The 14,820-nt window shown below is 33.3% G+C and overlaps 2 protein-coding genes across 4 annotated transcripts; both read left to right on the top strand.

Moving 5' to 3' along the window:
* Positions 1 to 99: 99 nt before the first annotated feature.
* LOC123540839 (uncharacterized) lies at positions 100 to 2,161 on the top strand. The gene is made up of 3 exons (XM_045326151.2): positions 100 to 226; positions 769 to 911; positions 1,423 to 2,161. Exons 2-3 carry the CDS (start codon positions 782 to 784, stop codon positions 1,893 to 1,895), a joined length of 603 nt encoding a protein of 200 aa, XP_045182086.1. The 5' UTR covers positions 100 to 226; positions 769 to 781; the 3' UTR covers positions 1,896 to 2,161.
* A 2,567-nt stretch (positions 2,162 to 4,728) lies between these two features.
* LOC123540842 (uncharacterized) lies at positions 4,729 to 14,414 on the top strand. 3 transcript variants are annotated; one of them, XM_045326157.2, is made up of 2 exons: positions 4,729 to 5,268; positions 12,700 to 14,414. In XM_045326157.2, the coding sequence occupies exon 2, from the start codon at positions 12,808 to 12,810 to the stop codon at positions 13,543 to 13,545; it is 738 nt and encodes a 245-aa protein (XP_045182092.2). In that variant the 5' UTR covers positions 4,729 to 5,268; positions 12,700 to 12,807; the 3' UTR covers positions 13,546 to 14,414. The 3 variants fall into 3 exon arrangements, with proteins under 3 accessions (XP_045182092.2, XP_045182093.2, XP_045182091.2); XM_045326158.2 differs by lacking the exon at positions 4,729 to 5,268 and adding an exon at positions 7,001 to 7,091; XM_045326156.2 differs by lacking the exon at positions 4,729 to 5,268 and adding an exon at positions 7,106 to 7,403.
* The last annotated feature ends 406 nt before the right edge of the window (positions 14,415 to 14,820 follow it).

Here is a 14,820-nt window from a genome sequence, read left to right as displayed (position 1 = left end):
CTCGCACGGAGACTGAAATGCTTTTAACTATATTAAACACAGTCACTGATAGCAAATATTATCCTTTCTTTTATCTCGGGTTTATCATCATTCGACCTCATCCATCTATACAAAGCAAATTATGCATGTGTAGTGACATTCAGTTTTCTCGGGTTAAAGCGTATACCCTTACACATTACAATTATCTGTGAAGTTGTTAACTCATTCATACATATTTATACAAAAGGTAGGTGCATGTATATATTTATTCCGCTTTCGGTGTTAACTGAATAACTGAATCATTAAATGAGTCGCACCATTAGAAAACCAACATAGTGCATTTGCGACCAGCATGGATCCAGACTGTCTGCGCATCAGTCTGGTCAGGATCCATGCTGTTCGCTAACGGTTTGTCTCATTGCAATAGGCTTTGAAAGCGAACAGCACGGATCTTGACCAGACTGCGCGGAAACGCAGTCTGTTCTGGATCCATGCTGGTCGCAAATACACTGTGTTGGTTTTCCCATAGCGCGGCTCAAATATTGATTCAAAAGCTAGTATTTGTAAGTTAAAATATATGCACGAATAATTTCTGATTGAATATTTAAGTATGTTAAATAACTACACTATGTGATACAAATGTAAATATTTTAACTTAGAAATGACATTCCTTTACACTGCAAGCAACATTTCATTATACTAAATCTTTCGGTGCTTCATTATTATGGCAGATATATTTCGGTTTTACATTAAAGGTAGATCTTTATATAAGTTCTTTTTCATTTCCAGGTCGTTTAATTATATGATGACAGCTAAGGACCCATTCCATGTACCCATAGTGTTGGCTACAGAGGAATCTTTGAATGGCTACGGTTCTATAGTTACAGACTTCGAAAATGTCAAGGTCGAAAAACGCCCTTGGCCTTTGGAAGGTAGCTGTTTTAAATTTTAATGGTATATCTTTCAGGAACGGAAAATCGAACGACCGATAACAAAGGTGCCGACAGACTAGAAAAACAATGTTTAACTGACTAGTAGCACACAGCAAAAAAAAACTCTTATCATGCTGGACACACTTGATTCTGCCTTTGCGACCAGTGCAGATCATGATCTAGTCGTGTTCAGAACATGTGTTTTGTTCACAGGAGATAACTCTTGAGGCTATTTAAATTTTGTTTAATTATGTCCCTTTTCTTCTAAAAAACACAGATACTGATGAAGTATATATATATAAAGATAATCTAATCGGTATCCAGACTAATTATGGTAAGCAATCTGACCAAGATCTGCACTGTTCGCCATTCAGTCAGTTTCTTTTTGCTAAGCACCCCTTTTATCAGTTAATGGTACTGTGGACAAGTCCTTCAAAAGTTCTTAGAAATTTAGCAGGGTAAGGGTTAAATCCAAGTAAGTATAAATTTTAAACTGATTTCTCTACAACAGGATGGAGAAAAGCAAGGAAGGGAACAGACATAATCCCTGGGGAGGAGGTCAGTGAAATATGTTACAAACGCAGTGAGCAGAACTTCACAATGAAAAAAGAAAGTGGTCGTCTCAATGAAATAGGACGAATCCCGAGAAACCCGTGCTCATCTCCGACGTCAGTGTTACTAAATAAGATGACGTATCACCCAGATTGCGGGGAGGTCTTTTTCCCAAAGAATGGAGACCCTTTTGTTGGTGTTTTTGCACCTCCTGGCGATGACTTTGACCCTGCAAAAGTGAAAGCTTTTTACTTTGATGGAAGTTTCGGCGTACAGTGTCATCCTAACGTATGGCATCAGGGGATGTATATACTTCAAGACGAGGCAACGTTCCAAGGAAAACAAGGGATTTTGCATTTATGTGTTACTATAAATATTGTTGAAGAATTTGGACACTATTTGAGCATCCCTTTACAGAAACCAGGACAGTAAACTTTAAAAGTCAGTCATGGATAATAACTTACGACTAACCTGTGTGATGCCATATATAGTTTGGCTTGCATTTATCGCCTATCATGCACTTGTGTTTAGAAATAACGTAAACATTTTAATAATACATGTATACAATTATTACGCAGGTACAAAACCGTTGAGAACGGAACGAAAATTATATATTCCTGTTTCTGAGTAACAATAACGTGTACCATACATTGATGTTCCCGATGAAATCTAAATACATTTAGTGCTTTGTGAGTTCACATAGTGCGACTTATACAGTACGTCATAATTCATATTATCATTGTCTTCATCATCACCATCTTCGCTGTCATCATTGTCATCACCAACATCACAATTATCATGATCATCATCACCGCCGCCATCATTGTCATTGTCATAATTTTAATCGCTATCATCATTAACATCAGTGTCATTATCATCATCATCATTAGCTTCAGCAGCAACAACAACATTAGCAGCAGCAGCAATAACAACAACGATGTGAATGTGCCCAAAATGTAATATATCTTGAGACATACAATGCATCAAGAATTTAGAGTAGTCTGAATAAAAAAAGGCTATTATTATCTCGGGTTTTATTCAATTAAACCCACGACAAATCTGCGATCGAACAATTTAATTATCCGTGAACTTACGAAATTGCTGAATAATTTTTCTCCTGGTCGTGAAATTTCATGTGAATTTCATTACATTTTAAATGCATTCATCATTACATACCAATAAGAAGTTTTGTATCACCAGGGAGGTCTTACATCGATACAAAATGTTTTGTAAGGTGATTTTAACGCTTTTAAATAACAAACAATGCATCAAAGAATAGTGATACATTTCCTCTTTCAATCTGAAATAGCAATACTGAGTGAAAACGTCAAGACACTGAAAAAAATGGAGAATGAAGTTGTTCTCATACCGCATACTTAAAGCATTGACAGTTTGTTCTTATATATATTTTTTTAAATACTATATGAAAAAATAGCCATTTTATTGATGTTTGCATGCTTTGTTGGCATTCGTTTTCTTCTTTTTTTCTGATTAATTGAGAGGGTGTATGACATTTAGAATGTGATTCAGACATTTTACGTTGTCTGTTTTTTTCTTGTTCACTTAAGAATTCAAGGAAAAATGAACAACTGTTACATAAACATATTCAAGGCGATTCAATCGAATGTCCGCATTCTGGCGTGCCACAGTCGTCTCGGGACTACTAGTATGTCGAATCTCGGACGGATAAGAATTAATGTCAGTTGTTCGCTTGCCCACACAGTATGTTTGAATTTTCCCATGAGTATTATTTTATACTTCTTTACGAACCATGAACTTCTTAACATGCAAACAAATATGTTATTCTTCGATCTACGATAACAGCTTATACAGTGAAATAATATTGTACTGGACATTAACCCGAGGAAGTCACGTGTCAAGGAAAGATTAAGTTAACGTTATATGCATTAAGTGTTTGTTTTAAGTCCCACAATGTTATTTCCAGTATGTGATGTTATTATCTAACGAATTAATTACAGATTCAAAAGAATAATCCTGTCAAAGTTTTGACTGACGTTACAAAGTTATTCCTAATAAAGGGAGGTAATAAAAAATTGAATTTGAAAAACTGTCTAATCTGCTGTAACTGTATTAATCTGTTCTGAAAAGGAATCGTTAATTTCAGTTAAAGGATACATTGCTTTAAGATAAAAGGATATTCAAAGATGTTTCCCTTTCGTAATTTTGACTAACTGCAATGTAATATGAAAGGGAGGTAATAAAGAAGCCGAATTTATCAAAATTGTTTAGTATGATATTTGGATACATTTTGATTGAATGGTTAAACACTACCACAAAAGAAAGACACATGGACACTAACGCTGTCTATGTCAAAATAGTTGAAAACACAAATCTAATTAGAGCAGCTTATTTTAAACATAGATATTGGAGATGTCCGTGAATTGAATCAAGTACCTGTGTACCAGTTCTGTTATGATTTGGTTGATGTCAAAGGTATTTATGAAACGTAAATATTATAGACAATAAAATTCCTTAAGATATTATAGACAATAAATTCCCTGCGATATCAGTTGGCAGTTGGCAGTTATGTTCAAGTACTTGAAGATTAACTTAGTCGCCCAATCATGCTGGGTATTAAATCTTAAAACGAGTGAATAGTCATAATTTTGATGATGACATTAACTTTATCTTAGTTTTCAAGTGTTTCAATGGAACACTGTCGGCAATATCAAACTTTCATAATATTATTCTATCACCATCAAAGCGTTTAAAGAACATACAGTTGGTTAAAGGTATTGTGCATCTTATTCAAAATCTGTTATGTATTTTACACACAAAAAAGAACTTAAGTGTCATCTACTTTCTATGCCCTTTGGAACCTATGAAGGGGCTAAACCTCGGTCAGTTCAAAGCCTTAACATGCTAGAATAACAGTTATACGTCTTTTCTGAGGCATTTGAATTTGTGTTCGAGTGTAAAATTGCACAATTTTCATAATTAAAAGTGCGGATAAAATTTTATTTATCAAAATTTTTAACACTTTTTAATGTATACCCTTTTCAAAGGATAGCTATTTTTTTCGCCTGCATGTTGCACATGGAAGATTTTTAAAGTAAAAAAAAAACAGCAACATGCGCATTGACTCGCAGGAGTCAGCTCCCATTTGCAAATGGTTGCATTTGACAAACTAGATGCAGCCACAGTTTTGATCCTTGATCCAAAATAATAAGATGGCACTTCTGTGGCGTAAGGAATTCGTGTGTTACATGCTGTTTATCCTTTTTTTTAAAAAAAGAAGAAAAAAAAACGTTTTTTTTTAAGTGTTTCGATGATGTTCGTGTGTAATTAAATTGTCAGGCTCAGTGACGCGAGTCGCGAGTTCAAAAATGCGAATGTTAGACCTCCTACATATTCGAGCTGCGCCGCCGATGAAATGAAACGATCAATTATTTGCGGAGAACATGTCTGAAAAATTAAAATTGTTACATGCGTTACTTGCACTCAATATACATACAACTTTTAAGAAATATACACACTAAATTCAATGAAAGCGATCAGGGACATTGTATGTATGTCGACTAGTTCCTTTAAAAGAGTCAATTCATCACTTTCCTTTTATCATGATAAAGTGCCGCGTGATTGGGCCTTGGGGATTTTGAAAATCTGCTTCTCTATTGTAAACTAATACAGGTTTGACAGCTTTGAGTACGCAACACTTGACTTAAGAAATATACAATACATTGCTCTGTATGATTGGATGTTTCAATAAATAATATATTAATTCCAAACTCTCATATAAGGCTGTGAATAATATTGAGTGACATTGATTTTCAGGAATATTTTCGTAAGTATGCTTTTATATACAGTCTCAACGAGTTTTACGAGAAGCGAATGTTCGTTAGTTCTTTTACGGATTGTCTTCATTTTAATTGTGCAAGTGAACAGATACTATATTCCTAAATATAATTATCTAACATTTCATACACTTGGAATTCTCGACGAAAACGATTAAAATTGCACGAGTTTCTTTCGAGAAACAATAAATTTTGGTTGAAAATGTAGATTTTTTTGCTGATTGAGTTTTTGCTCAAATTTTGGTTAGACTGAACTCCTCTCTCAAAATCTGTTAAATTTTCAGACTGTAAATGTATTTTTTGTACAAACGTACTGATATACACATTTTTGAAATATACAATATCAACTTTCTACGTAAATTCTTGCTATTATACTAGCAATCACTTCTGATGCTATTTCTCAAAGGCAGGTATACGTGTTATATCAAAAGCTGCTGAAATAAAGAATTTGTTTTGTTTTTGTTTTTTTTTTCCAAAAAAAGTAGATAACATCTCGATTTCAACAGAACTTGTTTAACTTAACGTAAATCTTAAGCAATTACAATGAGTTTATACTTTAATGCGAGTACTGACAACTTTGTCAAAAGGGCTCGTGTTTTGTATATTCAGTTTCTGTTTCAGTGAGTGTGTAGCTGTTGTTTTTTTTCTGTGATGCCACACTTACTAACCAACACGATATTGACATTTAATAATGACTTGTCATTTCAGTTTTAAACCATGATGAAAATTTTCTTGAGACCATATTAACAAAAAATCATGAAAGGCACGTATTCCAACTTCAATTCTGATTGTTTATTCTGGAATAAATATATTTATGATATATCTTTCTGTAATGTAAATAAAACAAAATGAAAATGGCGCCCACGATTGCTGCTGCGTACTATTCTATATTTGTAGAAGTTACAAAGCAGTTTACCGGTTAAATGCTACTATAACTGCTAATTTCTCTTTCCATATTCCGAATGAAAGGTCATAAAAGTTTACATAAGTTCAATGGTTTTGTCTATAATTTTATGTACAATAAAACATACGTTTGTTTGCATGTCTACCCACTTAAACAAATAATACATATAAATTGAATTTTAATAATTTTCAATTTTAATTTTAAACTTTGACGCCATAACAAATTAGGCACTTCAGTTAAATTTCTTTCACTTCTCTATTTATATCTCGAGCAACCTGCAAAATGTAAATTTACATTTTCAAGCATATTTGATGAAATCTTATATTGCCCATTCTTTAAACATACTTCTATGAAAATTTATGTTTGGACCAGTTTTTATGAATATTTCATACGTTTGAGTGCTATATGAACTAAAAATAAAATATTACATGTTTCGAACGTTTACTCTTCAGCTAAATGTTATATTAATAATATTTCTCGGCAAAGTAAATTAAAGCTTAATTAGACACTAATAAAACATTCTGAATTTAAACTTGGCCGATGCTGCTAAAACTCTTGAAGTGTCTATAGTTATACTAGTATATTATACTACCATATACTGTCTACTGTTAAAAAATAACAGACAGTTTGTTTTCACAAATACATCCTATAAAATACTTATATCACCCTTTTAAAAACAGTGAACATCAAAGACTTGCAAAGAAATATTTGAAAGTCTAAATTCCGTAGCCCGTGCTTTAATGGCTGTCCCGTTACCATGGTATTAAGATGCCTTTCCAAATGCAATTCACAATTCAATAGTTTATTTACGTTAGAGCGGCGTGTCGCTTTAACTTTTCAATCTGTAAAATCAAAGATAGGATTAAGGAGTTTGAAATTGAAGTTTAGGCGACTAATGCGCCTTAAGAGGTTAGTAGCTTTAAGCGCGTGGATTTAACAAGTGGAATTTATTAAAATTTAAATTGATTGTTTAAAATTTTGATATAATATTTGGCACTGTTTACTTACATGTCTGTTTCGAATACAGAGACAAATTGAAGCCACTTATATGTTGGGGAACTCTCTTCTATTAGCATTGTACAGCACTCGGAGTTTTTACTTGTGTAAATATAGAAATTTTTATCATTTGTATAAAATATGAAAAGATAGATCAACTTTATTACACTTAAAGAGACCTAGTTAAGTCGTGCACATGGAATAAACAGAGTGGACGTCAATGAGGTAATTTATTTTTAATTATTTCTAACACAAGTCTGTAACATTAGTTTACTTGTATCACTTTTTTGACTCTTTGTAGAATGTGTATATTATTTATGATTAGGATATAAAATTAATTATACTCCTGAATTCATAATAAGAGAAGTTCTAAACTTTTAAATGCGATTCAAACTCATTTACGACTTATCTACCTCTGTTAATAACAGTATTAATTCATTATACCGAAAACCAAAACACATCGAAAAACGGTTTATATCGAGAAAGTACATAACAATACATAACAAATTAATATGCATTCCAGGAAAAGAAGAATGAAATAATGGCTGCTGAAGCCGTAGTATGAATAAATAATGGCCTAAAACAATGTTCTGCTAGGTTATTGCAATAAAAACCGTATGTTAACAAAATAAATTTCAAAATACAAGTATTATATTAAATACTGGACGTAGCAGATGACGACTTTAGAAGGGTTTGATTTTAATATCATGAACTGTATGAGCCCCGCCATGGGAAAATCAACATAGTGGCTTTGCGAACAGCATGGATCCAGACCAGCCTACGCATCCGCGCAGTCTGGTCCGGCTCCATGCTGTTCGCTAACAGTTTCTCCAATTCCAATAGGCTTTAAAAGCGAACAGCATGGATCCTGATCAGACTGCGCGGATGCGCAGGCTGGTCTAGATCCATGCTGGTCGCAAAGCCACTATGTCGGTTTTCTCATGGCGCGGCTCATATAACTTTGGCGCCCATGTATTTTATTTATTTTACTAATCGATTGTGATACAAATATAAATTATGCCTGATGAAGTTTTCTTACGATTAAAGGAAGGTGCATCTAAGGTCTGTTAATGTATATATTTAGTGCTGTTTTCGCGAAGAGACATTTATTGTAACTAAAGACCTATGTTTCTTTAATAAAATTTATACCATAATAAATGTTCTGTGTGGACTTGAGTTTTGTTGACAAACTATGCCATTATGATGCAGAGGTGTCACTAAATTATTCAATTTTACCACCTCCAAGAAATCAATCTGTGTGGATTGCAGTATTCTAATCAATATATGTATAGAGAAAACTATTGTTCTATATAATCTTTAACACACTTTGAATCAAATCCCGCTCTTTTGTTTGTTGAAGTAGGAAAATTACCCTCAACTTTTATACCACAAACCAGTTAGAAGAGCTCTCTAAAACCTTTCATTTGTTTAACCCGATTTTTAATTAACAGCGATTATTCAAGACTTGACCTAAAACTACACGCAAGATTTGAACTTTTATGACCACTATAGATAAACAATAAACTAAATTTAAGACTCGTTAAACCCTTCAAGAACATTTTCCAACACTTAAAACAGTAAGCTATAAAAACTTTTATCAGGCCCGTATTTCAGTACGTAACACTTCAGATTGGAATTAAAGCTGAAATAAAATATTTACATTCTCTCAAGTTCCTGATTTCGGCAAGCACTTGTTAAAATGAAATATTAGAGTCATTAACTAATGTGAAAAAAAGGCAAGTGGATTGAACCTGGGATAATTTTTTCAATTCTAGATGTCCATAAGTGAGTATGTAAATAGCAAAGACATATGATTTAATATATACTTTAGAAATTGCCAAACAGAAGCGATAAAAGTGATGAGTCACTTGTAAGGGAATATTCCCATTTAGTCATTTCGACTGAAACCGCACGTAATATAAGAGAGGAAAAGAAAGGTATTCCATACTTTTATTAATGTGAACATTTTATTGATTTTTCTTTATTTGTTTTGTTTGTTTCTTTAAAAATCACTTCCATGTGAACATATAAGTGATGTTTTGTTTTAAGTGTTTGGGAAGGTTTCAGAAAATTGCATCAAGAAAAACGCGTCATACCGCCTCGATAGCCTAGTGGTAGTATAGAGCGTCCACTTCGAGTGCGGGAGGTCGTGGGTTCGATCCCCGGCCACGTCATACCAAAGACGTGAAAAATGGTACCAGTAGCTCCTTTGCTTGGCGCTCAGCATTAAAAGGGAAGCTGGCCTCTTCTCTCATACCCTCATGGCGATGGATTCCATCAGGAATGAGGTGTCGAGAGTGATTAATATAAGTTGTAGAACTTCCTTCACAATCGACCAAAAATAAATTCTGTATAAACTAAGGAAGACGTGCAGTTCTTTCGGTGTTTTATTTTCTTTTATTTAAAAAAGAAGACACCTATTTAGGTGTATTCTCAAAAAGTTACGGTAGCCCATTCGTTCCTTGACAAGTAACGTTTCATTATACCCCGATGGTGCTGAACCATGTAAAAATATCAATCGTGTATTGTACATTTTATAATAAATATCTCACTTAAGGTGTGCTATTATACGATGTCGAAAATCTTACCATTATGTATTTTTGCGAAACTCGTTGCGATCCCATTTGTGAGTTCTGTACAGGTACTTTGTATGTTCAATTTAAAGACTTGCTCTGTTTATTTTACTGAAGTTTAAATTTCATAATTACGATTGTTTTTCTTGCGTCATTTTTTCATACAGCGCATTACGTTTTAAGTAAATTTGTGTAAGAAAATACAACTAAACAACTTTTACTGTTTCCATATTTAGGATTATTAAAATGGTCGGCATTTCAGTAAAACCCTATGCCTACTAGAAGTGTCCACTGTATTAATGCTGCGTTTCTTTATATGGAAGCATTGAATTAAGATTATGTTATAAGTGTAAACAGTCATCATCATGATAAATATTTTCATTATAAATCCTCCTCTTCCTACTCATCCTCCTCCTCCACATCATCATCATCCACATCATCATCATCATCATCATCATCATCTTCACCATCATCTTCATCCTCCACATCATCATCATTATCATTGTCATCATCCTCTTCCTCCTCCTCATCATCATCATCAATAACCTTATCGTCAGCATCAGCAGTTACTGTATTGGTAATAGTAGTATCTTTGTCGTCATAACAAAATCTCTTCATCTTCATCATCATCATCAGCAGCAGCATCATCAACAACAATAACAACGACAACAACAGCTTTTTCTTTCTCATTAGCATCATCAGCAGCAGCATCATTGTTATTGTTATCATCACCAACATTAACAGCAACAACAACATTTTACATATCATTCTGTAGAAACCACCACAGACATGTGTATCTTCATTTTTACCAGGGAACAGATTTATAAAATATATATTTATAAATTTGCCTTAATGTCTTTGTAGTTATTCATCACATCTTTTAATCTAAGCTAAAGCATTGTCAGCATAAATCACTTAATCTCTAAAGCTTTCAATTTTTAATTCAATAGATAAAATGCGGCAACAGTGTTCCTTTTATGTGCACTTATCTCAACAAAAATGCAATAAAGGACCGAATTAATTTTCAGACCATACCTATACAAGTAAACTTACAAATTTTGACACGGCCATTCTATTTTGGTAGGTAATAAACAAATAGCTGTAACATACGAGTATGTTGTCCGTGAGCTGAATAATAAAAGAACAATGAACATCTGAATGTGGTGAACCTTTTAACTTTTCGTTGTTATAGAAAACGGAAAGTTTCAAACCGGGGGATAAAGCGACGTTAATGCGCACTATTGTCTAAATATTGATACATGATATAGTTTATTTATTTTGATAAAATGATTTGTCACTGCAAATATTTATGACCAATAAATCTACTGTTTTCAATTATTTGTGCAAAACTGGGTGTTTCGTGCGCTATGACATTAGGTAATATAAAAATTGTATTTGATTCATTAAAAGATTTTATGTTCAGTTTTGACGTTTGAATGAAAATATTACGTACTATAAAATAATATTCCGGACTTGTGTAGGAGTGTTGTTGTTATTAAAAGGTTAAAGTCAATTATTCTTTCCTCTGTATGATAACAGAATTAAGCCAGTTTTATTCAAAGAGAAAGGTAGGACAAATTAATATGTCATATACATGTTACACTAGCAACTAGACTTATATCAAAACATTTTGTCATAAAATTTTAGAATTTTTTTGTGATTCTTCTTTAATTCTGTGTGCAAGTGAAAAATGCCAGACTATTTAACTGATTTTCTCAGAGAACTGAGTGTATTATTATGATATTGGACCTTGTATGTAGACTGGCTATCAAATACGTAAGTTCAACCTTATTTTGATAAATCAAGAATTAAACACATTGGAAATAGCTCAGATCACAGTTTTATCAATTCTTTTCGCTACACGGCAGTTCGTTATACGGCAGGTGTTTGTTATGCAGTTTTATTTATAATGAATAATGTTCACTGTATGGATATAGCGTACTTCGGGTATAGTGAACATTTTTGTGCTTATAACCGTGTTTTAGTGTAGTCACAACTTTGAAAATAAAAATAAACAAAATACCATAGTCTATGAGCTAGTCTATATACATATGCACGTTTTTACTTCTGAGGTTATGCATTTTTTAAATGTAAAAGTTTAAAGATATTTAATTAATTTAATCATATTTTATTTTACATATACACAGAAACACAAACAACAATCACATACATCAAATATGTCATACATGTATATACAAATAGTTTGGGCCAAAAGTTATACAACGTATACTGTGTAAATTGACACCGTACGTTTAAATGTTATTTCCTCCAATCTTATAATATTCTACGAAAACGTATATGACAATAAATTAATTACAATAATAACTTTTTCATCTTTCACAAGATGTTTCTGTTAGTTACGTTAGAATAGAGTCCTTCCAGCTGTCTAACTAAAACATGGCACATACCGATAGCTTTTGTATGTAGGAAATGTTTCAAATAGTGTAGCGCATTGTCATTAGGAATTGTTACATACACTTACAAAGGGAGAAGGCAATGTACACCTTTTGGATCTACTTATCCATATATTCTTAGTAGATATCATTGTTTTACAGTATTCCCTTTTAACCTCTATATCTATTAACAATGTATACTACATTTACTCATAAAAGTAAGCTTAGCTCACCTTTTTTCAAGAATGAGATATTGTTCTGTTATACGATTTTATTCTGTTGTACAAAAATTCGTTTTGGTAGATCTATAAATGAATTCCTTTAAAGGCACTGACCTTCAGATTTTGGATAAAAAATAATATATCTTTCAAATTGAAGTTTGGTCATATTGTGAACATTAGAATATGAGATTTTGTTTCTTAACTATTTTGAAAATGTCAAATCAAGAAAAAAAGGTGACTGCGTCAGGAATCGAACCCATCCATACATGCAAGAACAGTCAAAAATGGAATAGCGACTACATCGTTAGAATATTTGTGTATTGTATATTTTCAGGTATTGGAACAACAATAAAATAACACAACCACACGAAGCGCCAGAAGAGGTACCTACAGCGCACATGTAGCAATACCTTGGCCATATGACAAAACAAATATTCGCAAAATGAGTAACAGGAAATCAAGTAAGTCCAAAGAAGCGTATGGGTCAAACGTGAAACGTTCCGAATATGACGACGGTATACTTCGCAACAATCAGAGAACCGGAAATAGATTAAAGATTGACATGACGTATTATGACAGAGCACAAAAAGTTATAATGAAAGATTTAGGAAAGGAAAGTTTATTGCTACAAAACAAATTAGACAACAATAACCGTACATTGTCAATGGGACTTTATGGCTCCAAATTTGGTGAGACTTCCTCTAAAGTGAACCGGAAGTACACTCCTACTTCACCAGTGGGAACAGTGACATCAAGCGGTACATTTAAGCCTGCCTATCTTAGAGTTTCTAGTAAGACGGAATCACGATTTCCCTGGGACAAGGACATTTCTGAAAAAGACAGTACTGTCGAGAAAGAAAGCGGGGTGTCGAACAACCCTTCACCATTGATGACGTCAAAAAGTAGCATACGCTTTAGAACACCATCTTCTTCCGCGTATCCTTCATCGAGAATGCAAACAGATGACTTTTTGCAAAGTATTCTAAATGACGCTATGAATGATGAGTTACTTTATACCCAGAGACCTCAACAAGACACGTTGGCGTCAGAATCGCTGAAGCCACCAAATTCTTCTAGACGCAAATCAAAAACACCAAGAAGTAGATCCATGATAACCCCTAATGAGTCTCTAGTTAATTCGCTTGTTAATGCGCAAGAAGCCGACGAGGTTATTTATTAATTTGAAAAAGAATTAATAAAATGATTACAATTAACTAAGCCGTTTAACTAGTTCTTTACAAGTTACACTGGTGGAATGTGTTCGAGAGCGCGTTAAAACGAATTGTTCTTTCGGTTGAAAACATTGCCAGAGAATCTTTAATCAATAGTTTGTGCATGTCAGCTGTCGTTTAGTCGAAACTGACACAAAATGAGAGACTGTTGAAGTCTGCAAATAATAGATCTGGAGCATTGTTGTGTTTCAGTGAATACTTAAAGAGGAATGTGCAACATTTAGCAACACTTATCATTACAATAAACTTGGTCAAACAATAACTGGTGAAAATAATATAAAAATTGAACTACAACCATTATAGATATATAGCCATTTGAACATTATTCACGAAGAGCCATTTTTGCTCAGTGACGTCATCACTATTCATTATGTGCATTTGTCGTCTATGGTAAATCTGAATGAAGACTAAAATAATTAATATTTGAATCACCAAACCATTTTTGTTCGTAGCTCGATTCTCATTTGCATATTCTTCTTTAATTGTACTGAGCAAAGATTCATCAAATGTTTTGTGATTATTTTTCTGTTTAAAAAATATATTTGGACGGTTAAATATGAAGTTTTATGGTGAGGAATTCAATTTTGTACCATCGGCGAGCTTACTACAGGCAGAACGTGGAATATCCATCCGCGTAATATATAGAGAGAGATGTATGTTTCATTAATTGTCAAAGTTATATATGTTTTACTGCAATATTGTTATTTGTTATTATCGTGATTATAGTAGAATGTATCAGTTTTGTTGATGTTTTGTTTATATGTGTTCATACAAGTAAAATATATTCAGATGTTTAATGCGATTATAACATTCTTCTGCTTTGTTCTTTGACTATGGCAATGTGACGTATTCATTAATGTGAAAATCACCTTTGAAATTACCCCAATTAGTCCCAATCTCTGACACTAGTATCCTCCCTTGATGTCTCTTCGGTCAAGTCTAACGCCATTTCTCAACAGTATTTCAATTAACCTAATCAGTGTTCCTGGATTATATACTGGCACTGCATGACTTGTTCTTCTTAACTTATTGCCATGTCATCATTTACACTGTCTGGAATCGCCGTGGAGAGCGTACGCCGCATCCGGGATTGAATTCGCGGGCTCCGGATTTCTAGATTCATGCTCTGCCAACTGAGTCAAGCCTTGTGGGCTCAGATTGTAATTAAATGAAAGTGGTAATTATTTGTGAAAGATTGGCCGTGTTCAACTTCTGTAACGACA

Source organism: Mercenaria mercenaria, chromosome 16 (genome assembly GCF_021730395.1).
Source record: "Mercenaria mercenaria strain notata chromosome 16, MADL_Memer_1, whole genome shotgun sequence".
Lineage (NCBI taxonomy): Eukaryota > Metazoa > Mollusca > Bivalvia > Venerida > Veneridae > Mercenaria > Mercenaria mercenaria.
Note: the sequence above shows the minus strand (reverse complement) of the source record. Positions and strands in the feature narration are given on the sequence as shown.